This window comes from Mauremys reevesii, linkage group 7 (genome assembly GCF_016161935.1).
Source record: "Mauremys reevesii isolate NIE-2019 linkage group 7, ASM1616193v1, whole genome shotgun sequence".
NCBI lineage: Eukaryota > Metazoa > Chordata > Testudines > Geoemydidae > Mauremys > Mauremys reevesii.
Genome location: NC_052629.1, coordinates 33,662,763 through 33,686,256, shown reverse-complemented (window position 1 = coordinate 33,686,256; position 23,494 = coordinate 33,662,763). Strand labels below are relative to the sequence as shown.

The 23,494-nt window shown below is 43.2% G+C and overlaps 1 protein-coding gene across 3 annotated transcripts in view; it reads left to right on the top strand.

Moving 5' to 3' along the window:
- The window catches only part of LOC120369024 (lysosomal acid lipase/cholesteryl ester hydrolase-like), a 31,501-nt gene that overhangs the window by 7,400 nt on the left and 607 nt on the right, over positions 1-23,494 (top strand). The window contains exons 2-8 of one of the 3 annotated variants that reach the window (XM_039481896.1): positions 5,267-5,381; positions 6,469-6,667; positions 7,654-7,763; positions 9,777-9,913; positions 15,425-15,565; positions 18,257-18,328; positions 21,262-21,333. In XM_039481896.1, coding sequence (XP_039337830.1) covers positions 5,267-5,381; positions 6,469-6,667; positions 7,654-7,763; positions 9,777-9,913; positions 15,425-15,565; positions 18,257-18,328; positions 21,262-21,333 — 846 coding nt within the window. Of the gene's footprint in view, positions 1-5,266; positions 5,382-5,787; positions 6,002-6,468; positions 6,668-7,653; positions 7,764-9,776; positions 9,914-15,424; positions 15,566-18,256; positions 18,329-21,261; positions 21,334-23,494 lie in introns of those variants that run through there. The other 2 variants (XM_039481894.1, XM_039481895.1) reach the window with 2 other exon arrangements.

Sequence of the window (23,494 nt, the reverse complement as noted above, 5' to 3'; positions counted from 1 at the left end):
CAGCCCTGGTTCAGCGGCCTCTACCTTATCAGTTAGTTAATTTGCATTAACACAGATGCTCTCCGGCTTGCTTTTTATTTCTTTTAACTCCTGCTTTTAAACACTGAAAGAAAACATCACCACTTATAGTGCCTGTAGGGCCTAATACAATGTCATTACATAGCACTGTATACATTCTTCAACTGATTTAACAAAATTGTTCATAGCCAAATGAGTGCAATCTAATAATTTCTTTGCCTGAATTCATTCACAAACATGTCAAAGACACCAAAAAACTGTTCTCTTCAGCTTTTTCACAAAGTTCAAGTGCTGTTCCCCCCAGCAAACACAGAGTCAATTTTTCATTTTCCCTTAAAAATCAATTGCTTTCTCCTTCCAACAGCCACTTTACCAATGCAAATCACCATTCCAAATATCCTTCTGAGTATTTGAAATCCTCATGCTTATATTCACTTACTCCTTCTTTCCACTACACCCTCAAAAGTTTCCAAATCTCTCTGTCTGTTGCCCGCCTGCCTGGGCCCGATCCTTTTTTTCCTCACTGAATCGTCCCGTCCATGGACACTAGCTTGTTCCACAACCAGTTCTTAGCTAGGAGGATGGGCTACTCAACTAGCCCCCACCCTTCTGGTCTTGTCCCCAAAACATTTCTACTCACAAGACTACCTGAGTCCTTCCTAGTAAGGCTTGCCACCTGGGCAAAAATACATGGCCATTCACTTAACACATAATCCAAACCCCTTTGGGGGCATACCCAGAGACCCACCCATTTGTGTGCTGACACTTAAACAGAAAAGAAAATTACACAAAAAACAAAGAAAATTACAGTCTAAGCCAAATTTTTCTACTTCTATTATATTGTCCGCTATGGGGGGGGCGGGACTGTAAAATTTCAGGACAACCTCAGAGCTTCATCGCACACATGGCTTCCACTCTGAGGAATTACGAACGAAGTTCAGTTCCGCTCACACACCTAACGCCCAAATGAACAGAGCAGAAAAACATCAGTAACCGGTTAAACAAAACAGAGCCAAAGCTAAATAGTGCACCAAAACCAAACAGTGTTTCCTTATTCTATTAGAGCTCACCTATAATCATGCTATTCTTAACACAAAACACCAACAGTACCAAACAAAGCAAACATAAACTAACAAGGGTAAAACAGATAGATGGTGTAAATTCTACAGTGCTTTCCAATTCTCTATTGCTCACCAAACTGTGACAAATTTCTGTTACCAATTATCCCTTATGTCAGGTGATCAAACTGACAGAGCATATAATCAAATTTTAAAGCTTCATTAAAATAATAAAACAACAATGGAGAGTGTTGGGAATGCTCCCACATCACTTGGGAAAAATATGAATGCCCCAAGCCTTAAACCACTTTAATACTTACACATATCCAGACTGGCATGTCTGTGTATAATGTTCAGAGAAGGGAAATAGGTGGACGGGAGATTATCCTGTATACAGCTTGTCCAGCATTTCCAACATGCTGCCACTCTTGGGATGGCTGTTCTTTTACACCCTGGAATCTCCTGCGGCGTCTCTTTCAGTTCAGGTCAGCTGCCTGTCCGGCTTCAGGGTTGCAAAAACTGTTGGATCTCACTGAACCGTTAAGCTTTGCAAATGCAATCTCAGTTTTGTAACTTATACTGCTTTTTTTTGTTTGCCTTTTTTTTTTTTGCTCAACCAGTTGGAGCTGAAGCATTTTTACTTAGCACTTAGCATAGTCCACACTAATTCATGACCTTGAAGACAAAACAACTTCTCCCTTATCTCAGGGCTAAGCCGAATTTCAAATTAACCCGTTCCTAGACAAATTGCTCACACTGTAACAGAGGTTTTTCTTTGTGAATAAAGCTCCACTGAGATATATGATCTTATCTAGATTGAAGGTACCTTCTAATGGGCATTGTTTAAATGAATTTTCACGCGTATACAGATTCCAATCATTTAAATACCTGCAGGTTTTAGGACCATAATGTACGTACATGTAATATGCTGGGGTACCCTTAGGGGGTAAGGTGGAATATTTAGACAGTCCCTTACCCATTTTCCACTCACACAGGAGAGACTCACAAGGAAAGGGGAGGGAAGATGGGTTCACACACTCCTAGACCCAGGCAGCTTCCTCGCCGGACTATGCCAGGCTGAGTCAGCCCACCGTGGGTCGGATCTCCAAAAGATCCAGTAGTTACTGGGCTAGCCCGGTAACAGCCACTCACACTGGTGTACACACACACACACCAAGGCCTCTTTTTCTTCCTTTTTCTTTTTCTGTCTTTTTTTTTTAACCCTTTTTCAACCTTTTTTATCTTTTTTTTTTTTTTTTTTTTTAAACCATGATGCATCTTTACCTGGTCCGGACCAATACCATGAGGCGGTATGACAACCCCTCTTGAGGCGGTAAAAACCCCTCAGCACCGGTGCATTCTAATGCATTTACCTATGCATTTACCTTATGCATTACCTTATGCATTTCCTTGGCCAACTCAGCAGTTCCCAGTACTGCAATAAACTAACCTTATTGGGGCCTCTCCCCAATACCACTTTGCATCTGATCCTGCTGCACAGTCAATAAGTTCAGATGGCGTGAGCCCAACAGAGAGACAGACGTCCTCAGGGAAAATCCTCCTCCGATACCCCAATAGAGATTTCAAAAGGTCTCATACCTCTCATGTGGCGCCATGGGGTTCGAAGGGGAATGATCCGTAGTAGTTGTCTGTGGGTCCGTGGGCGTTGCCATCCCGGACGAGCCCCCAAATTGTCGAAGAAAAACTCAGTTCTCACTTTTTGTTTGGATGCAGCAAAATCAAATACTTTATTATTTCTCCAGTAATTACCATGGAGGGAGAGAGTGCCATAGGACACAGGGTCCTGGACAGGTCTCTCAACTGGTAAAACAATCACAGCAAGCCTTTATACCTTTTACAGACAATTTCTAGCAATAATACAGACAGTAAAAAACAACAACTACATTTTGTTTATACATAGCAAAAAGGCTTATCTTATTTGTCTCAATCCTAAGAAAAGCAAGCCTGCATTTTGGTTAGTGATTGCAAGGTCATAATAACTTTGTACACAGTTCCTGTCCTGTCGCCTCGCACTATCTTTGCTCCTACAAGTCTTACGTCATTAAGGTTACAGTATGGCCTGACTCTTGCTAACTAACATTCATTAAGATCTCTTCAAATCCTTGTTAATTATTTACTGGCTTCCACAACTGTAACATGAAGGGAGCGTCTTTAACTCTAAGCTCTCAAAGCTATATAGAAAGCTTGCATAACGAGACAAATATATCCATGTTCTGCTGCTTGTCTCATTTTAAAAGTAGGATGTTGCTTCCCAGCAGCCAGGGAAACTGTTCTTCTCTCATTTTTCAAGAGGATTATGAATGAAGAGGGAATGAATTGTCTACAAGTCAGGCTACTGCACTATTCACTTTTTTTTACTATACATTTTATTGGCTCTTTATCCACAAATCCAGCTGACGCGTCATTGTTTGAAAATAAGCCCTGTACTGAAAAGCATTTCTGCTAATAGATTGCTGAATGTTCAATAAATACAATCAAATAGTAGAAAAAAGTATCTGATGAATATATCACTTGACCAATTTTATAAATAATCGAAATATATTAGCTGACTAGTATTGGACCATCTCTGGCGCTGATCAAATACCACAAAAAGGATTCAACTATTCAGATGTCCAAAAGGGTGAAATTAATCAGAAAAGAACATATTACTCTAATTCTATTCAACCAGCTGTATCATTTAATCCTTATCCAACTCCCTAATCCATTTAGTACTTAGATACCAGCACTATGGTGATGACTACTCCTGAAAAATCTAAAATATATATAATCAATATTTTCTTGATTTCAATGTTTGAATTGAACTGATGGTCTAATCCTAGAGATTAAGTGTAGAATGGATATATAACAAGCTTTTATTTGGCTTCATAATTTTTAGGGATGCAGCATTGAAATCTGACTCTTACATAGTCTAGAGCAGTGGTCTCTAACCTTTTTACGCCCAAAATCACTTCTTGCATTTAAGGGCAACCCAGGATCTATCCCGCCCCACCCACTCCATCCTCCCCCCCCATCACTCACTCTCCCCCACCCTCACTCACTTTCACTGGACTGGGGTAGGGGTTGGGGTTCAGGAGGGAGTGTGGGCTCTGGGCTGAGCCTGGGGCAGGTAGTTGGGGTACAAGAGGGGGTGAGGGGTGCAGCACTGGGAAGGAGTTTGGGTGCAGGAGGGGACTCTGGGCTGGGGCAAATTGTTGGGATGCCAGAGGGGGTACAAGATCCTGGCTCTGTGAGGGGGGTTGGGCTGGGGCTTGGGGTACAGGAGGAGGTTTGGGAGGTTCCAGAACGGGGTTCAGGGCTGGGTGTTGGGATGTGGCCTCCTGCCAGGCAGCACTTACCTCCGGCAGCTGCCGGTTGGTTGTGTAGTATGGCTGTCGCTAAGGTGGGGTCCCTGCCTACCCCAGCCCCATGCCACTCCCAGAAGGGGCCAACACACCCCTGTGGCTCCGGGGGGACTGGCGGGTGGCATGTGGCTCCGCGTGCTGCCCCTCTCTGCAAGCACCACCCCCGCAGCTCCCATTGGCCACAGTTCCCCGTTTCCAGCCAATGGGAGCTGCGGGGGCAGTGCTTGCTGGCAGGAGCAGCATACAAAGGGAGACTCCTGCCTTCCACCCCCATCCCCAGGGCTGCAGGGCCATGCTGGCTGCTTCCAGGAGCAGTGTTGGGCCAGAGCAGACAGGGAGTCTGCCTTAGCAGCAGTCCCAATGTGTTGCCGGAGATTGCGTCAACTGAGAGATCCTCTAGGATCGACCAGTCGATTGTGATCGACTGGTTGGTGACCACTGGTGTAAAGGCTGCACTATCCAGGTGAATTACAGGTGTCCTTCTATGGTGCTGTTACAGCATATTGCATCAACAGCCCTTCCTGGCCATCTCTTTCCCCTGGGGTTAAAGGGAGGGCTCAGAGCTTTGCTGTGCTTCAGCGATTGCTTTCGGGCCTTTACCAGCTAGTATAATTAGAACCCTGGGAAATGAACTAGTCCTCAGCAGCCCTGGGAACTGGAAGAGCACAAAGGTGGTACCTTCTCAACCTTGCTGTGTTGAGCAACAGCTCGAGTGGACATGTGGATTGGGACCAACGTTTCCTCCAAGAGACCTCAGTGCGCACACAATGTGAAAAATGGATATTATATATATATATATATAACAAGCCTTTATTTGGCTCCCTGCAGACTGAAATTATCAGGTATCATGGATACCCCAGTGAGGAATATGAAGTTACAACAGAAGATGGGTATATCCTTAGCGTTAACAGAATTCCTGGTGGGAAGAACAGTGGGAACACAGGTATGATTTATTTGTATGAAGTAAGGAAAGGTTGGTGGGCCAAGTTTCTAAAAACAGTCCCCTAATTTGCACTCGAGTATATGTAGTTGCATGTTTCATGGTTTTCAATTACGGCAAACTGAACTGGATTCATTAGCTCACGTGGTCGGCTTCTGGAGAGCCTGGTTGTCCAGGTTCCATGGCTCTGGATCATCCTGGCTATGTGGAATATCCCAGGGCTTTCAGGCTCCCTGCCACATAATTGGAAGCTTGGGAGCCCTGGTTCTTTGCTATAGAGATGGAGGTTCTCAGATCTTTCAGGTTCTCTGTTGTGGAGTTGGAAGCATGGAAGCCCAAGCGGGACTAGGGAGCCTAGAAGCTCTAAGAGCTGAACCAAGAGTCTTGGAGATTGGGCTTGCAAGCTCAATTTCTTTCAAAAATATCTGGATTACTTTAAAACATTTACTTTCAGAACATTTGGAAATTCTGTCTTTTTGTTCTGAAATAGAATGAGATTTTTTCAGAACTTTGCACGGAATGGAAATTCCATCTTTTGACCAGCTCTAGCTGCGACACAAAAATTATACATAACTAAAACTAAAAACAACACTGCATGTCTATCCAAGACTCAGCACCACCAGGTAACACCTGCCAAAGTGTCATGTTACTTAAGCTCTAGTTGTTTTGTTGCCTCTCTATAAGTCACACAAATTTGCCATTCTGATTCAAAAGCTCTAAAATACTCCATAGACAGAAAGTACCAATGTATAACTCCTATTCTTGGAATCCACACATGAGGAGTAACAATGTGGGCAAAGAGCAGATCCTAGAGCTTTAGATTTCTTGCAAAAGGGGTATAAAAAGTGTCACAGTCCAGTGGGAAATCGCCAAAGAGGTGATTTTGAGCTCTTATTATTCTTTCTCTATTCACTTTTAATCAAAACAGCATGAAAAACCCAGTTATGCTCCATTTCTATTCTATGTTTTGGTTTTTGCCATTTCAATGAGACTTTTACAAAATAAGGTCCTGTTAAAGCAAACTCTGTAACACAATCTTCATCACCGTGTAGCTACTGCCATGTCCTAATAAAATGTTCTTCCTTTTCAGGGCAAAAGCCAGTAGTGTTTTTGCAACATCCACTCCTAGGAGATGCTACCACCTGGATTTCAAACCTGGACAACAACAGCCTGGGCTTCATACTAGCAGATGCTGGCTTTGATGTTTGGATGGGAAATGGCAGAGGGAACACTTGGTCTACAAAACACAAGACACTCAAACCTGACCAACAGAAGTTCTGGGAGTTCAGGTAGAGTGAATTATTGAGAACTACCAAAAATGAAACTGGCTGGCTCCTTGGAGACTGGCTGGGCTGGGGGATGGATAATGGGATAGGGGAGTCCTTCCATTTCACATTATTAGTTCATACCTAGCCCAGATTGGTAGTGACCCAAGGAGTGGGAGGTGGCCTACAATGACAAGCAGGGTGGACAAGATGATAAATGCACAGGGGCTGAAGTGTGAGAGACAAATGGTGTGGAGGGGTTGAAGGAGTAAGGGAAGGGTGTGGTTAAGGGAGGTGGATCCTGAGGTGAGTTAGGGGAGGAGGAAGAAAGGGAAGATAAGCACACTGGACAGTGATAGTGAGATTGGGCAGCTGAAGGGCTGCAGTGATAGGAGAGAGTCAGGATAAAGTGGCATGGGCAACCAATGGCAATAAAGCAAATGAGGAAAAAAACACCTATTCAGAGTCCAAGTATCAGAACGGGTATGGGACTGAAGGGTTCTCCTGTCTGTAGCTCCTCATGGGCATGGGGAAAGGCCCATGGCTTTGTGCTCTGGCACATCCCACTAATCTTAGGTCTCTTGAGCAGACATGCTTCTGCCTTGATCTCTGGAGACAGAGCTGCCTTGCTTTCTGAAGTGAGGCAAAGAACTCAAACTTCTAAATGGTTTGACTTAATAATTGAACAGTTCCTGTTTTACTTAACTAACAAACTTGAGATTTACTAATGCGCATTCTAATGTAGTTGGGACCAACGGTCCCTCTAATTTTTGACAGGCCGTGTGCACAAAAAATGTCTTCTGTGCAACTTTTTGGAAGGCCGTGTGTGCAAAAAATGTCTTCTGTGCAAATTGTTGTGCTTCTATGCAAATTTTTGTGTGTGCAGTGTTTCGCCGTGTGCGCGGGGTTTAGGATCTGTGTGCGTGTGCACACGCGCACAGCTTAGAGGGAACAGTGGTTGGGACTATTGTAATTAATGCATGTAAGCTTTTTGTGTTTCCTCTCTGTAGTTTTGATGAGATGGGTAAATATGACATTCCAGCAGTTCTCTACTTTGCCATGAATAAAACGGGACAAAAGCAGCTGTACTATGTTGCCCATTCAGAAGGTACAACGGTAGGTACGTGAAGGAATGCAAGCTGGGGTACCATAGCATCCTATTTACATCCCCACGGGATAGTGAAAGCAGGATGTGGACTTCGGTTATTGACTCCCTTTCTCAAAAGGTAGAAATACTTTCTAAACTGAAATTGTCAATGTTTGGATAACTTTTCTGAGAACATTTTTTGTTTGTCTGAACTAAGCAAACAAATTGGTTCCTGACATCCTTTTAGATGTCCTTGGTAAGGTTTGTTGATATCAAAACCTATTATTTAGCAGGTGGTCAGCTTGCCTGGTGTCTTTGCTTATTCTAGTTTTGCCAGCTCCTGCAAATTTATCACAAGTGTCACGATATTTGTTGCCGGCTCCTGGAGTCAATGCTATTACATGAGAAGCTCAGCTTTCATGATTAAAAAAAAAAAAAAGTACTTTTCTAACCCTCATGTTTTGGAGAAAGGATTAAAAACACAACCTCTTGCAGCTCAAACACCAGAAGGCAAATAAAAAAAACCCTAAACATTATTTAACTTCAAGCCAATCTTTTTATTTTAGTGGGGCCTGATGCAGGATTTTGTGTGCTTGGTGTTGTGTTTTAAAAATAAATTGCTGGTACTATAGCCACCAAATCAATATTTACAAATTGTTTACTGTGCATACCACCAGTACAGAAAGTCAACTCAGTCCCTAGTGTATGAATGCAATGAGGGACTTGATTCATTTACAGTTGTTTGAGGGTTCCTGTTTACCCATAGGATCTATTGGTGACAGTGGGATGGGGGATATAGGCTTGTATGCCATGTTGCACCATTGCCATTTGAAAAAAGGAAAATAGTTTGGGAAAAGACAAAAAAAAATGGTGGTTGGGAGCAGGAAGTGTGTTACCATTTCTTTGCATAATATCTCTTTCCCCTTTTCCTCCTCCAGTAAGAACATTCTTAGGATCTTAAGACAAAAATGATAAAACAAACATTTAGGCTGGGATTTTCAAGGGCATAAATAGGAGTGGGGTGCTTAACTCCCTTAGGCACCTTTGAAAATCCTAGCCTTAGAATACAAATAGTACTATACATCTTCTAAACATCGGCATTGTTAAGGCCATTTTAATTGCTCTTTAAAACACTGTGGAATTGTGTGCGTACTCACAGTATAGTGTGTTTCTTTTTTATCTGAACATTTGCCTGCCCTTGTGAATTTAAGTCACAGTTTTAATAGTCTTGTAAAGATAGTTTTGTATGTGAACAATTAAATAATCTGCAAGTTATATGTTATATAGGTAGGGTCTCTGCTCTAAGGATTAAATGTAAAAAAAATCGAATGCAAATCCAAACCTCATGAGAATTATATTACAGTACTATTGTAAATTTACAACCATATGCATAGTGCTTTAGAAACAGAGCATCATAAAACTCTGAAAATATTTTATGGAAATTTTGGAAACTTGATAGGAAAGATTCTGGAATCATCAAGAAATCTGGTTAATAGAAAATTTGGTTCTACATCAAAATGAGTTGAAACTATAACCTGGCTCATGGCCACCTGAATCCATCTGAACAATACCCCAAAACTTATTTTTTCCCAATGAAAACTAAATGGAGATTTAGGATGAACATTTTACTGTGATAATATAGAATCATAGGGCTGTAAGGGACCTCGAGAAGTCATCAAGTCCAGCCCCCTACACTGAGGCAGAACCAAGTAAACCTAGATCATCCCTGACAGGTATTTGTTCAATCAGTTCTTATGAACCTCCAATGATGGGGATTCCACAAGCTCCCTTGGAAGCCTATTCCAGAGCTCAACAACCCTTACAGTTAGGAAGTTTTTCCTAATATCAAACCTAAATCTCCCTTGCTTCTGATTCAGCCCATTACTTTTTGTCCTATTTCAGTGGGCCTGGAGAACAATTATATGGCATTTGAATAGATAAAAGGCTACTTATAATTTTTAACCTTCAGTTTGCTGCATGGTAATGATTTATTTTAATTATGGATGATTGCTTTGCAATAATACAAAATAATTTGTATTTTCTCAGGTTTTGTAGCATTTTCCATTAGGCCAGACTTGGCTCAAAGAATAAAAATGTTCTTTGCCTTGGGGCCGGTAGCCACAATTACATTTGCCAAAAGCCCTATGGTACAGCTTGGGAGGCTTCCTGAAATACTACTCAAGGTATGTCATTCCTCCACCTGTAGGGCCAGATTGTTGGCTTCAACTCCACCTTATCTGCTCTGCCTGAAAGGAATAGCCAAGGATTCATCCAACAGAGGGGAATCCTTGGGTGGTGCAGAGCTGCTGCGTACCCCGTGCTCCCTTTCTACTGGGGGGCATGTCGGGGGCTAGAAGAGTTAGGTGGGACTGGGAAGTAAACTCAGCACAGCTGAAAATCTGGCCCTGAATATTTGATTGTTCAAATATGTCTATGATGGACTTGGAGCTGCTCTACAATGATTTATGAATATTGCATGTTGGCCTGGTTGTTGGTTGACTATATTGGTTTAACTCAACAAGAGTCTGTGTGGAAAAACAGGCAGGAAAGACAAGAATGGCTCAAAACAATTCACCCCTCAACAAACACTCAAGAGTTGTTAGGAGACGGTGGCAATCCTATTGCCTCTGAGGATTTTACTTCAATCACCTTCTGAGCCTAGAAGAACAAAAGAACTATAGCAGTTTTAAAGAGAGAAGTGGTAGGGGAACAATGACCTTACCAGGGCCAGCTGTGTGTGTGGGGGAAACTGGGGCAATTTGCCCCTGTCCCCACAGGGGCCCCCACGAGAATGTCAGAGGCCCCGCCTCTGCCTTCCCCCATCTCCCGGCGCCTCAGCGCGCTGCATCCAGGAGCAGCCCTGGACAGAGCTAAAGTGGCGTGGCTGGGGCAGGGCCTGAGCTCCTCCCGCTCGGAGCCACGTGGTAAGGGGCCAGGGCTGCAAGCTCTGGTCCTGCCAGAGCCACACTACTGCAGCGCTGTCAAGGGCTGCTGTTGGACGTGGTGTGCTGAGGCTCCGGGAGAGGGGGTAGGTGGGGGTAGGCGGCATGGTAAGGTAAAGTCATGACAATTTCTTAGAATTCTATTTCCCTGTTTATGGAGGGAGATAAAAGTTACACAGAGAAGGCTGTTCCTGGGACCCATGAGAACTGCCCCCTTTGGCCAGCATGTACATACATACTAACTCAATGTATACTAGTATTCTATATGCAAAGCAAACCTGAGAATTATCAGATTGGAAGTGATTTCAAAGGAATCACTACCACAGCGCTGGTGTGGGCTTGAAGACTATCATGGAAATGCTGGTTGTGGTCAGGGCTGGCTCCAGGATTTTTGCTGTCCCAAGCAGCGGGAAAAAAAAAAAAGCCGCCATCACAATCTGCAGCTCTACCACTGCCTCTTCAGTCTTTGGAGGCAATTCAGCGGATGGTTCTTCGCTCCGAGAGGGAGTGAGGGACCCGCTGCTGAATTGCCGCCAAAGACCTGGATGTGCCGCCCTTCTCCGTTGGCCTCCCTGAGCAGCTGCTTGCTGGGATGGTGCCTGGAGCTGGCCCTGGTTGTGGTTCTGTAGTTAAGACTGAGTTGAGATTTAAATTTAAAGTTGGAATTCAACCACTTTGCTACAGATGAAGACTGCAGAATATCCTCCTCAAAATGACAGCTCTTATTTTTTGAGTACAGTATGAATTTTCTGATAATTTAAAAGTAAATCCTTTAATTTTGAGTTTAAAATTAATATTTGTCCCAAATGATCTTAATAATAGAATAATGCAGACACTTCAGACTTCCCAGATAGTTAAAAAAAATCACTGAAATCTCATAACCTCACTGAAGCTGGTGGCTACAGTGTGTCGTCCCCTTCTCCCTCATCATTTAAGATAATAGAAACCAGGGCTGGCTCCAGGCACCAGCTTAGCAAGCAGGTGCTTGGGGCGGCCACTCCGGAGCGGGGCGGCACCTTCAGGGATTCGGCGGCAATTTGGCGGAGGGTCCCTCACTCCTGCTTGGAGCGAAGGACCTCCCGCTGAATTGCTGCAGATCGCAATCACGGCTTTTTTTTTTTTGGCTGCTTGAGGCAGCAAATCCCCTGGAGCCAGCCCTGATAGAAACAGTTAAGCTCTGTTGTGAAGTAATAGTGTGCTCTACCCAAAACACACCTGAAGTCACTCAGGAATTTGAACGTGTGTGTGTGTGTGTGTGTTTGTGTGTGTGTGAGAGAGAGAGAGAGAGAGAGAGAAGCATACAGAAACAAATAGAGAAGGAAGCTCCAGACACAGCCTGGACAAGCATAGCATGTGGCCCCAAGAGAAATCTAGACAAAGTTTTTGGAGGGAGTGATAGGGAAAAGGGGCTTGTGGCTATGAGCAAGGAGACTATCTCCTGCTGTTTTGGTTCTCTTGTGTTTAGAGAAACAGAACTTTTCATATTCTTTGTAAATAAACTAGATAGAATCAAAGCTCCTTGACTCTAACGTAAATTTCTCCTCCCAAATTTTTGCTAACCACTTGGATCAAGAGGGGTTGTGTGGTCCTTTAAGAAATGTAGCATCTGAGTCATGTTGCTTTTCTTCCACATTATCTTAATAACAGAATAATGCAGACTCTTCAGACTTCTCATATAGTTAAAATTATTGCAATCTCCTACACTGGCTACATTTGAAGACCTTTTTTAGGATAATTGGTCATTTTTTGCCATAATTCATCCTAACTGAAAATTTCTCCTTTAGCAGAGGCTGACTAATTTTCTACTTCACAGCATGACGCGAAGCTGGGATGTATGCGTGCAGAAGAATGGGGGGAGGAGCAAAAGGAGGAGGGGAAATAGTGTGGGTGTGTGCATACAGAGGAATGTAGATAACCCAGTGTGGATGACAATGGCCATTATGCTCTGGCTGCTTTCAGCTGCTCCAGAGAAAGAGCAGTCAGATGCTATCAATGAATCTGGCCCTAAATGTTAAAATAAAGATTTAAGGTTGATACTTCATTCTTAAAGTTGGTAGAAATGTACATAATAACATTTTCTTTGGCTTTCTTGTGTGTGTTCATGTGTGAAATATTTAACAACTTTAAAAAACCAAGGAAATTCCTAGATAAAAACTTGTTAACCTGGAGTTATGTTGAGAGGACATATTGGTAGCTTAAGGTAAAAACATTATAAGGATGCTGTAATTATCCCATAAACAAGCTTTACAAACTATAAGTCCCATTCCCTCCACCTCCCCACCTCAAAAATTGTACAATATGTCTTAAAAATCAATATAATCTAATCTGGGAAAACAAACGCTATTATGGACGAACTATAAATACATAGTTATTGCATGGCATCACTACATGGCAGAGTAGTTTGTGTGCCTTAAATTTGCATTTCTGTACCTTAACATGTTTGGATTTCTCTAAAGTGTAGCCTGAATTCTGAATTTCCTGGACTTGAAAATCTTGTTTTGGGGATAATTATATCTCTGAAATGTTTTTACCTTTAAATTATTGCTCTCAACCTTAACTCCAGTTTAGTATAATTTTTTTTCTGGGAATTCTATCTGATTAATTATATTGTTAGCAGTGATGAGCTGCCAAAATCTTAACAACGGGTTCCCTATAAAAAGTTCTGATTTAACAACGGGTTCCCTATAAAAAGTTCTGATTTAAGGGATGTGTGACAGCATGTATTTTTTGTACCAATAGGGTTACCATACGTCCATATTTTCCCAGGAGGTGATTAAGAACCGAAAAGCCTGACATGTCCAGGAAAATACAGATGAATTTTAACCCTACCTAAAGTTCTTTTTTAAAAAGATGGGGCTGAACTAGAAATGAGCTTCGTTTCACATGTGTGGGTGGTGATCAGGGACAGTCTCAATTTTTGGGTCTTTTTCTTATATAGGCTCCTATTACCCCTCACCCCCGTCCCGATTTTTCACACTTGCTGTCTGGTCACTCTAGGGTGTGCACATGTGTGGGTCCCAGCTGCTCCCTGCCCCCCCCTCATTAAAGCAGGTGTGCAGGGTTACTGCCCTGGGAACTGCAGGGCACCAGTGGATGTGGGGCTGGCTGCAGATAGGGGCATGGGGCAGGGCTAGCTGGAGGCAGGGAGTGACACGGGCTGGCTGTGGGCAGGTGATGCAGACGGGTGGGCTGCAGGTGGCTGCGGGCAGGGGCTGGCTGCAGGCGGCTGCAGGCAGGGGGTGGCTGTGGCAGGGGCTGCAGGCAGAGGCTGGCTGCGGGCAGAGGGTGGCTGTGGCAAGGGCTGGCTGCGGGCAGAGGGCGGCTGTGGGCAGGGGCTGGCTGCGGCTGGCTGTGGGCAGGGGCTGGCTGCGGGCAGAGGGCGGCTGTGGGCAGGGGCTGGCTGTGGGCAGGGGCTGGCTGCGGGTGGCTGTGGGCAGGGGCTGGCTGCGGGCTGTGGGCGGCTGTGGGCAGGGGCTGGCTGTGGGCAGGGGCTGGCTGCGGGTGGCTGTGGGCAGGGGCTGGCTGGGGGCAGGGGCTGGCTGCGGGTGGCTGTGGGCAGGGGCGGCTGGGGCAGGGGCTGGCTAGGGGCCGGGGTGGCTGGGGCTGGCTGGGGTGGCTGGGGGCAGGGGCTGGCTGCGGGCAGAGGGCGGCTGTGGGCAGGGGCTGACTAGGGGCCGGGGGTGGCTGGGGCTGGCTGCGGGTGGCTGGGGCAGGGGTGGCTGCGGGCAGAGGCGGCTGGCTGGGGTGGCTGGGGCTGGCTGTGGGCAGGGTCTGGCTGGGGCTGCGGGCTGGCTGGGGCTGCGGGTGGCTGGGGGCAGGGGGTGGCTGCGGGTAGTTGGGGGCTGCGGGTGGCTGCGGGCAGAGGGTGGCTGTGGGCAGGGGCTGGCTGGGGCTGCGGGTGGCTGGGGGCAGGGGGTGGCTGCGGGTAGCTGCGGCAGGGGGGTGGCTGAGGCGGGGGAGGGGCGCAGATACTCACACGGGGGCGGGGGCTGGGAGCAGCAGGACGCAGCCGGGGACTCACCAGGCAGCAGCAGCAGGAGCCCCACCCGGCAGCAGCAGCAGCAGGAGCCCCAGGGCCAGAGGTCCAAAGAGCAGGAGCAGCAACAGGGCCAGGAGGCAGCTCACATGGCTCTCGCAGCGCAACACAGCTCCCCCCGGCGGCCGGGAGGAGGAATTACAGGCTTCCCAGGCAGAGCCCATCAAAGCTTCCCTCGCAGGGAAGCTAGTTAACAAGCAGTTCTAAAACCGCTTCTAAATTTAACAACGGGTTAGTGCGAACCAGTGCGAACCGGCTCCAGCTCACCCCTGATTGTTAGGGCATAGTAGAGAAGCTTGTATTCGGTTTGTGCTGTATCTGTTCTCTGGCTAAAGAACATCAGACTCCAGGGCTCTGTGTCTCACATGCTCCTTTAGAACTAGAGGAATGAGAGGATACAGGGTAAGACTTTGCTCGCTTGCATATGGTGAGTGTTAGTGGCAATGAAGAAGACTGCTATATTCTGTAATCAGGCTTACAACCGACTGAAATATATTCTGAAACAGAGGTCATTGACTTGGGAATGGTTAGAGAATTTCCTTCATGATTATCACTTAGTAAACTAAGAAAAGTCAGGATTAGGGCTGAAATATTACAGAATGGCAGAGGGTTTCATCAAGCTCTGAATACTTAGCTCATATTCGAGAGTAAGGTGGCAACACATCTGTATGAAATGGAAGTGTAATGAGACAGCTACTGAATAATTTTCTTTTCAGACTGTATTTGGAACTAAAGGACTCTTTCATCAGAATAAACATATGAAAAAGCCTGTTACCCTATTGTGTACCGCGCTGGATAAGTTTTGTGCATGTTTCCTCTTTTTTGTGGCTGGGTGTAATGAGCAAAATTTAAATATGGTAAGTATGGACCAGACTATTTAAAACAAATAATGCTCAAATAATTTCTGAGGTAAATAGAGTTTGTGCCCTGTGTGTGTGTCACATAGCTACTTTCATGTGGGGAAATATATGCCTAGTACTTGGCCTAACTCAGTGATGTTTTGAGGGAATAAGAGCTTCTTGGTGACTTTGACCAGTGCCAAGGTGGCTTTTAACTAGTGATGGGATCAACTAGAACACTAGGTTCAAACCTACCAAAGCATGTTGGGGTGAGAGCCTGAATCCAATCCTGGATCCAGATTTCACACATGTCCCTATCTCGTTGATACAAGCCCCTGGGTCTGAACACCACTTACCCAACAGCAAGGTATTAAAGATCCAGAGCCAATTTGGCAGTTGGGCAATTTGCTAATTTTAACCCATGAATGAGATGTCCATAATACTTGCTCTCTTTTCTTAATCTAAGATTCATTTTACCTTTTTGCTGTCTATCCCTGGGCTCATTCTTGCCCTCAGGCTATGTGGTCATGCAGGAGGAGGAGGAGGGAAGAAGTACTCCATCCCCTTCTGCTTGTGTGGCATTTTAGTCTTGCTTGGATCATGTGTGTAAGGCACAAGGGTAAGAAGAAGGTGTTTGGGTCTGCATGCCAATGCTTTCTTCCCTTCATGAGCTAGAGGTTAAGGAGGTGTGCGGAGTGGGTGGAACTATAGTTCCATGCTCCATCCCTGCATATACCAGCCAGCTGAGCTGTATGGGGGCAGGGGAAGGGCAAATGTACTGTGCCCTGAAGGAAGCAGGAAGAAACTGTGCCTCTTCAAAGTTTACTGTAACTAAACTCATGTAAAGAATGAAACAATCTTCTCTCACCATAAGGCTAATAATCAGAATGTATCAGACTATTAGAAGAAGTAGCACTCTTTTTCCCAGAGGTACTGCTGACAATTGAAGCTTGTTTTAGTCTAAATAGATACTGTGGGCCATATCCTGCCATTGATTATTCAGTAGCGCTCTTTGTAGATTTCTGTAGGGGCTTCTGTTCAGAAATGGGTGGTATGGCATGGCTTGAAGTTTGCAAACTGATCTGGATTCACCATCTTTGTCCTCCTTTGCTTTTTGTTAAACAAAGATTAAACAATTAATTAAAGAAGTTTTATCTAACTGTAAGAAAATATCCAGTTTTTTTAAATCAGTGACAATATGTCAGATTTTTCCAACAACTGAGAATCATGGCAGTGTCTTAAAGCAAAATTATAAAATAAACCCTACCAATGTCTGTCTCTGACCTAAAACATTTCATAAGTTCAATATAAAAAATTAACCACAGAAAGATGTTATAGCGATTTAAAACAGCCAGTTCAGGAAAGGGCTAGCCTTTCTAAATGGTGAAGTTAAACAATTAATTATTTTTCTGACATTGGGTGACTCTCAATCAGAACCAAACTTGATGGAAAATATAAGTTATTGTCTCACAATATTAAGTAATTGTCTTTGAGTGTACTAATATAGCAAAAATATATATATACGTAAAAATTACTTTTCTTCCTTATTTGTGGAAAAAAGTAAAACACATAGTTAATTAAGTCTTTGTTATTAAATATATATGGGATTTTTTATGAGGTCAGGCATGAACCTGTTTTGAAAACTCTAGTTTTTATATTCATTTAAAATTATTTTTATCACAGAAACTGTGTTTATTCAGTAATAGTATCAGAGGGGTAGCCATGTTAGTCTGGTTCTGTAGAAGCAGCAGAGAATCCTGTGGCACCTTATAGACTAACAGACGTTTTGCAGCATGAGCTTTCGTGGGTGAATACCCACTTCTTCGATCCGAAGAAGTGGGTATTCACCCACGAAAGCTCATGCTGCAAAACGTCTGTTAGTCTATAAGGTGCCACAGGATTCTTTGCTGCTTATTCAGTAATAGTGACTTCACATAACAGGGATTCCCTCTAGTGGCCAAAAATGCCACCTGTAAATTCTTAGCATTAAGCCAATTATTTTGTAGACTTGTTCATAAGTTCCCTGTTTTTATATTTTAAGGGTAACGTGTTCTAATCTTTTTTCATTCAGTGGTGAAACTGGTGCTTTCTAGCTTTAGAAACCTGGGAGTGAGGGTTTGCCTTCTTAATGCAGCGTGTGGCATGGGTCACTTGCTGGTATAAATTAGCCCTGGTTTATGCTTGGGGGGATCAATCTAAGTTACGCAACTTCAGCTACGTGAATAATGTAGCTGAAGTCGACCTACTTAGATCTACTCACTGTGGTGTCTTCACTGCGGTGAGTTAACTGCTGCCACTCCCCCATCGACTCTGCCTGTGCCTCTCATGCTGGTGGAGTACAGGAGTCAACAGGAGAACGCTTGTGGGTCGATTTATCACGACTAGTCTAGACGCAATAAATTGACCCCCGCCAGATCGATCACTGCCTGCTGATCCGGCAGGTAGTATAGACAAACCCTTAGAGTAAATGTGGGTGGATTCTCTTGTAACTTGAAGTCTTTAAACCCTGATTTGAGGACTTCAGAAACTCAGCCAGAGGTTATTGGTCTATTACAGGAGCGGGGTGGGTGAGGTTCTGTACCCAATAACATGCAGGAGGTCAGATGAGATGCTCATGATGGTCCGTTTTGGCCTTAAAGTCTATGAGTATGAGTCTAACCAAATGGATCCCACATTGATAGTAACAACTAGTAAATGTTTTCTTTTCAGAGTCGGATAGCCATGTACGTCGGACATTCACCTGCTGGAACATCTGTACAGAATATCTTACATTGGCGCCAGGTATTTCTCAGCTTTTGACTTGCAACTGCTGTGTATTTTATGTAGTATAAGTGTACTTGATACTCTGAAACAAAGTCAGGGCTACTGTGCTAGGCCTAGATCCGTAAAGGTATGTAGGTGCCTGAGACCCAGTGTTAGGCTCCTCTGTGATCCACAGAACTCCTGCTTAGCTACTGCCTGACCCTGTAGGTGTCTAAACTCACTCAGCACCTAAGTCTTCAGTGTGAAAGTTCCTTATGCACGTATGTTGCTGTCTCTGGATATGAGTGTAGCTTCCTCAGTCTAGGTCCTGGGTGCCTATCTCCCATGTAAGCTCCAGAGTGATCCACAAATGGGGAAGATGTTCACCTACCTGTCTTGCCTGCAGGGCCTGATCCAGTGGACAAGCTCAGAGGCTGCCTGTTGGATCAGGTTCTGTTCCAAAACTGGGTGAAGAGGTAGTGCCCACCTTCTAACTCAGTGGTTGGAACATTCACTCGGGCCAGATCGTGGGGGAAAGGTTTTAAACAGAAGAGCGCTCTAATGGCTGGGCAATGGGTTAGTCTGATGTGGGTCTCTCTCAGTCTCTCCTGTTGACGTTCTTCCCATGAAAGTCATTGGAGCAGGAGGAGTGGATCCTCAGTCTCCCACCTCTTTTCTCTAACAGAGTTATTCTCACTCTCTTTGTGCCTGTCTTTAAGTAGTTATCCATAGTGGAACAGCTTCAACAGGAAAGACTGAGGGAGCCCCCATTAGATACCCTATAACTCAGTGGTTAGAGAACCCTCCTGAGAGGTAGGAGACCCCATTGAAATGCTCCTGCCCCCTCAGCAGAGGTGGGAACTGAACCTGGGGCTCCCACATTGCAAGTGAGTCGCCTTTCCAAAGTTATACAGTGGGCACCACCACCTGCTAGGTTTGGTGTGGAACAAAGCAGGCACCTCCCATTCTCACAAGAAATGACTTAGGCACCTATGCTACCTGATTCCAGGCAGTGGCTTCCCAGCTGTGAGTCGCAGGCAGAGATAGGCTGGATTTAGGTGTCTATCTCTGAGAGAGAAGCCGGGCTTAGAACACACCTCTTCCATCAGCATCTTCCATTGGCTAACTTAGGCGGCTCCCTGGCTAATGTACTGGCTTTTGTGGATCACATTCTTAGAAGCCTGCTTCTCACATTCCTTGCATAGGAGCAGAAGATGCATAACTCAGGCTACATGGTTCATGGTGGTGTTCCAGTGATTTTCTAGGAATTTAACACTTAGGCATTACATCACCCAAGTTTCTTTGTGGATCCAGGCCTTAGAGACTTGCCCAACTTGTCTTATCATAAATTATCATTTACTTTTGCTAGACAGAGTGTTGTTTATCACAACGATTTTTACAAAAGCCTTAACCCCTTGATATCAGGTACTGATATTTCTTCATGACACATTATGCATTTAGGAATTGGACAGTAGGGTCAGGAGCTTGCAGGCTTAGTTTTTTTTATAGTTGAAAACATTTTTATTTGAAAGCTGTATACGTGAAATAGAGCATATTCCATGTAATCTGAAGGTGTTAAGGTCCTAGGTGTCAAATTCCCACTGATTTCAAATATCTGTAAAAATCTGGTCCCAAGTCACTTGTGAAAATGAGACTTAGGGTTCCTACGTCACTTAGGTGCTTAAATATTTTTTACCCCAGCTCTCACCATTACCTGACTGGGATTGATCGTGTATCAGTTGGAAATCAATGGTGCAGGATCCAGCCCATTATGCACAGAACAAAGCTGGCACATTCTAAAGATTTTGATCTGAAACTGCGAATAAATATTCTTGTTTTCCTCTATTACAAATAATAGAATTAAGGTGTAATGTACAGTGCTCCTTATGTGATCTTTGGCTTTTCATTAAAAATTACCATCAGCTGGAATGCCATTAATATACATTACCAGAATTTAAACCTTAAACCTAAAAAGAAGAGGTAACAACATTGCTGTAGGATCAGACTGATAATTTCTTGAATTTTCTCTTAAAAATGGCAAAATCTTTTTAAACAATCTCCATAAGGTCAGTAAGAACTTAAATGGGTCAGTACAAGGAATTTTGATAAAATCGTGTTACATATCTTGTCTCCCAAATAGAAGTACAAACAGTTAGTGACCTTGCCTAATCAAAGAGGCCATAATTCTGCCACCCTTATTTCATTGGGTCCTAGTACCTTACTATGTGAGTAGTCTCCCTGATTTCAACTGAGCCCAGAATAGTCAAGCAATTATCACAAATGGCTGGTTCACCACCCTTAGGATAAAAATTGTTTTCCTGCATTCTTTCTAGATTAAGATGCAAAATATGCCCCTCTGTGGGGGACAGCAGCTGTAACTTCCTACATGCTTATACAATGCTTAGCGCCAAGGGCCTCTAGGCACTACTGCAATATAAATGTTAATATACAAATTGCATACATATCTATCTATCTAACTGAAAATAGCCAAGAGTGGTAAACACAATGGGCCTAATTCTGATCTCACTTACATTAGGTGTAAATCTGGAGTAACTGAGGTCAGTGGAGTTACTCCATATTTACATCAATGGTTCAAATTTCTCTCAGGTGTAATAACTGGAGTCACACAATTGGAGTCACACAAAGGAACAATCTGGCCTAGTGTTTGGTTCCTTAAAGTCCTTCAATTCAATACTTACATGGGAAGGAGATTTCTGATAGCAGTTGGCTCTTTAATCTAGTGGACAGAGGTGTAATATGAGCCAATGGCTGGAAATTGAAGAGAGAGACACTTAGGTTAGAAATAAAGTACACATTTCTAAAAGTGAGGGTAGTTAACCGCCAGATCAGCGTGAGAGCAACATTTGGCTCAAAGTTTTAACAGGATGAAAGATGCTGTATTCTGCTCTCTATCCCCTGAGCTATCCAGACTTTCACTATAGTTATAACTCTTTATATTATATAATTAATAGGCATTGTATTCAAAGCAATTGCAAGCTTATGACTATGGCTCTAAGGAAAAGAATATGGAGAAATACAATCAGGTAGGTTAACATACATTACTAACATACTTGTTGAAAAATGCTGTGAATTTTGAAAAAACATAGAAAAAATTGAGGACTGGAAACCCCAATTTTTAGTACTATAAAAGAAAATGTCTATAAAATGTGTAATGGTACCTTACATCAGTGAGGTTAAAAAGTATATATCAATAGATTGTGTTTGGATAGTTGTGGATGAAACTGTGGGGAAAGGTGATTTTATGCATATATGTGGACATGTCCAATTATTAAAGGTTAAGATACAAATATTACAAATGGATGGAGATTTATTACCAAATGATTATTTGATAATTCTCGTGGGACCTTCCAATGGGAATGGTCACAGGCAAAGGAATGAATCTCTGACCTGCTAGTAGCTGCTAGACTATTGGCAGTGTCATATTGGGAAAGGCAAAATTAGAGGATGGTTCAAAAAACAAAACAAAACAAAATCCCAGAGATGAGAGGATTATTGTTATGGAGAAACTAGTGCATCAAGTATGCATACAACAACACTCAGACATACTACATTCACTCACAAAACACCCATCTGATTTGGCAATTCTTTAATAAATGTAATAGACTTGCTCTGGATTGTTAACAAATAAGACAGAATTGTCTTTCAGTTGAAGGAAATCCCCAGAAATCACATGCCCTGAGTTATGTGAGGAGGTTCATCCTCTAAAATGGTAATACCCTGCCATATAGAAGTGTCTTTTGATGCTATCCTTGCATACTGCATCTTTAACAGAAAGGGAAAAATCCATTTTGGCTGTGGCAATGATACTTCCTAAATATACCATTTAAAACCAAAGCAATGTAAAGCACGCATCCTTTGCTACTGTTAGGCCTGAATGAATATATAGCAGACAAAACAGTTATGCTAACCTGACTGAAATCAGGCTAGCAAAGGTTTTTGGTAATCCCAGAGTGGAAAAGTATTGAAAAGCAGTATTGTTTAACAGAGCCCTGGAAAACGTGAGACAAGCCTGAGATAAACCAGGGATTGCATTGCTGGCATGCCATTAGCTGTGCTAAGGACAGTGTTTGAAGAGCTGATAAGGAACTCTAGCATCCCACGGTTCAGATTCTAACTTTTTGGTTGAGTTATAGGTTTGTTTAAAAACTCCCCTGTATTTCTAACTTTTGGGTGTTGTTAAGAGATAATTAATAATCTAAAGTTGTAGACATAAAGTCTAGGCATATGTGTATATTAAAAGTGTCTAGTTTTAAGTTGTTAAACAAAGGGGGGTGGGTTTTGCTCAAGTGAGTGATGTATGACGTAATAAAACTGTCTATATAGGCTAATGCTAAGCTGTAAAAAGGGCCTGGTTCTCACTGGAGACGAGCGGCCTTTTGTTGATGCGTGCCCTTGTCAATAAAAGGCTTTTGATGGGATCTTGCTGGTGTTGACTGTCTCTCTAGCTGAACAGACAACGAATTTCGCTGTCGGGGTTAAAGTCCCCAACACTACCAAAGGTCAATTTAAAAGAGTGTGTGTGTAATTACAGGGAGGAATGACAATCCTGTGTTTAAGGCAATTGAATCAGACTAAGGAGACCCAAATTCCATTTCTGGCTCTGTCACAGATTTCCTGTATGATCTTGAGCAATGCACTTAATGTCGCCCTCTACTCCAGTTTCCCATTAGTACATTGAGATTATTAATAATACTTCCTTATAGGATTGCTAAAATGAATTCATTAAGGTTTGTGAGGTACTGTGATTGTGAGTACCAAAGAAAAGCCTATGAATAAAAAAAAGTGGTCTAAAATGTCCCATTTTAATTAGCAATAAGCTGCAACAGTCTGATTTATGGACAAATGGAGCATAAAAAATAAAATGGCTTGTATTTTGCTCAATGCATCGCAGTCCTATAAGATGTGAATAGAATGCTAGGATATATTAAGATGATACAAATAGATTTTCTTACAAAAGGTATAACATGAACCAATGTACTTTAACATCTGTATAAGCATGGTTATTAATCTTTTGAAATTAATCACTCTAATTTTAAGGTTTATCCCTAATCCAGATATCAAATTGCTGGAGAATTTTCATTCATGTATTATGCAAAAATCCAGGAATAGGGTTGTTGCAATTAACAGGATGAAAAGGGACTAAGAAAGCAGGTTTTAATATTACTATTTTTATTTTAGTAGATT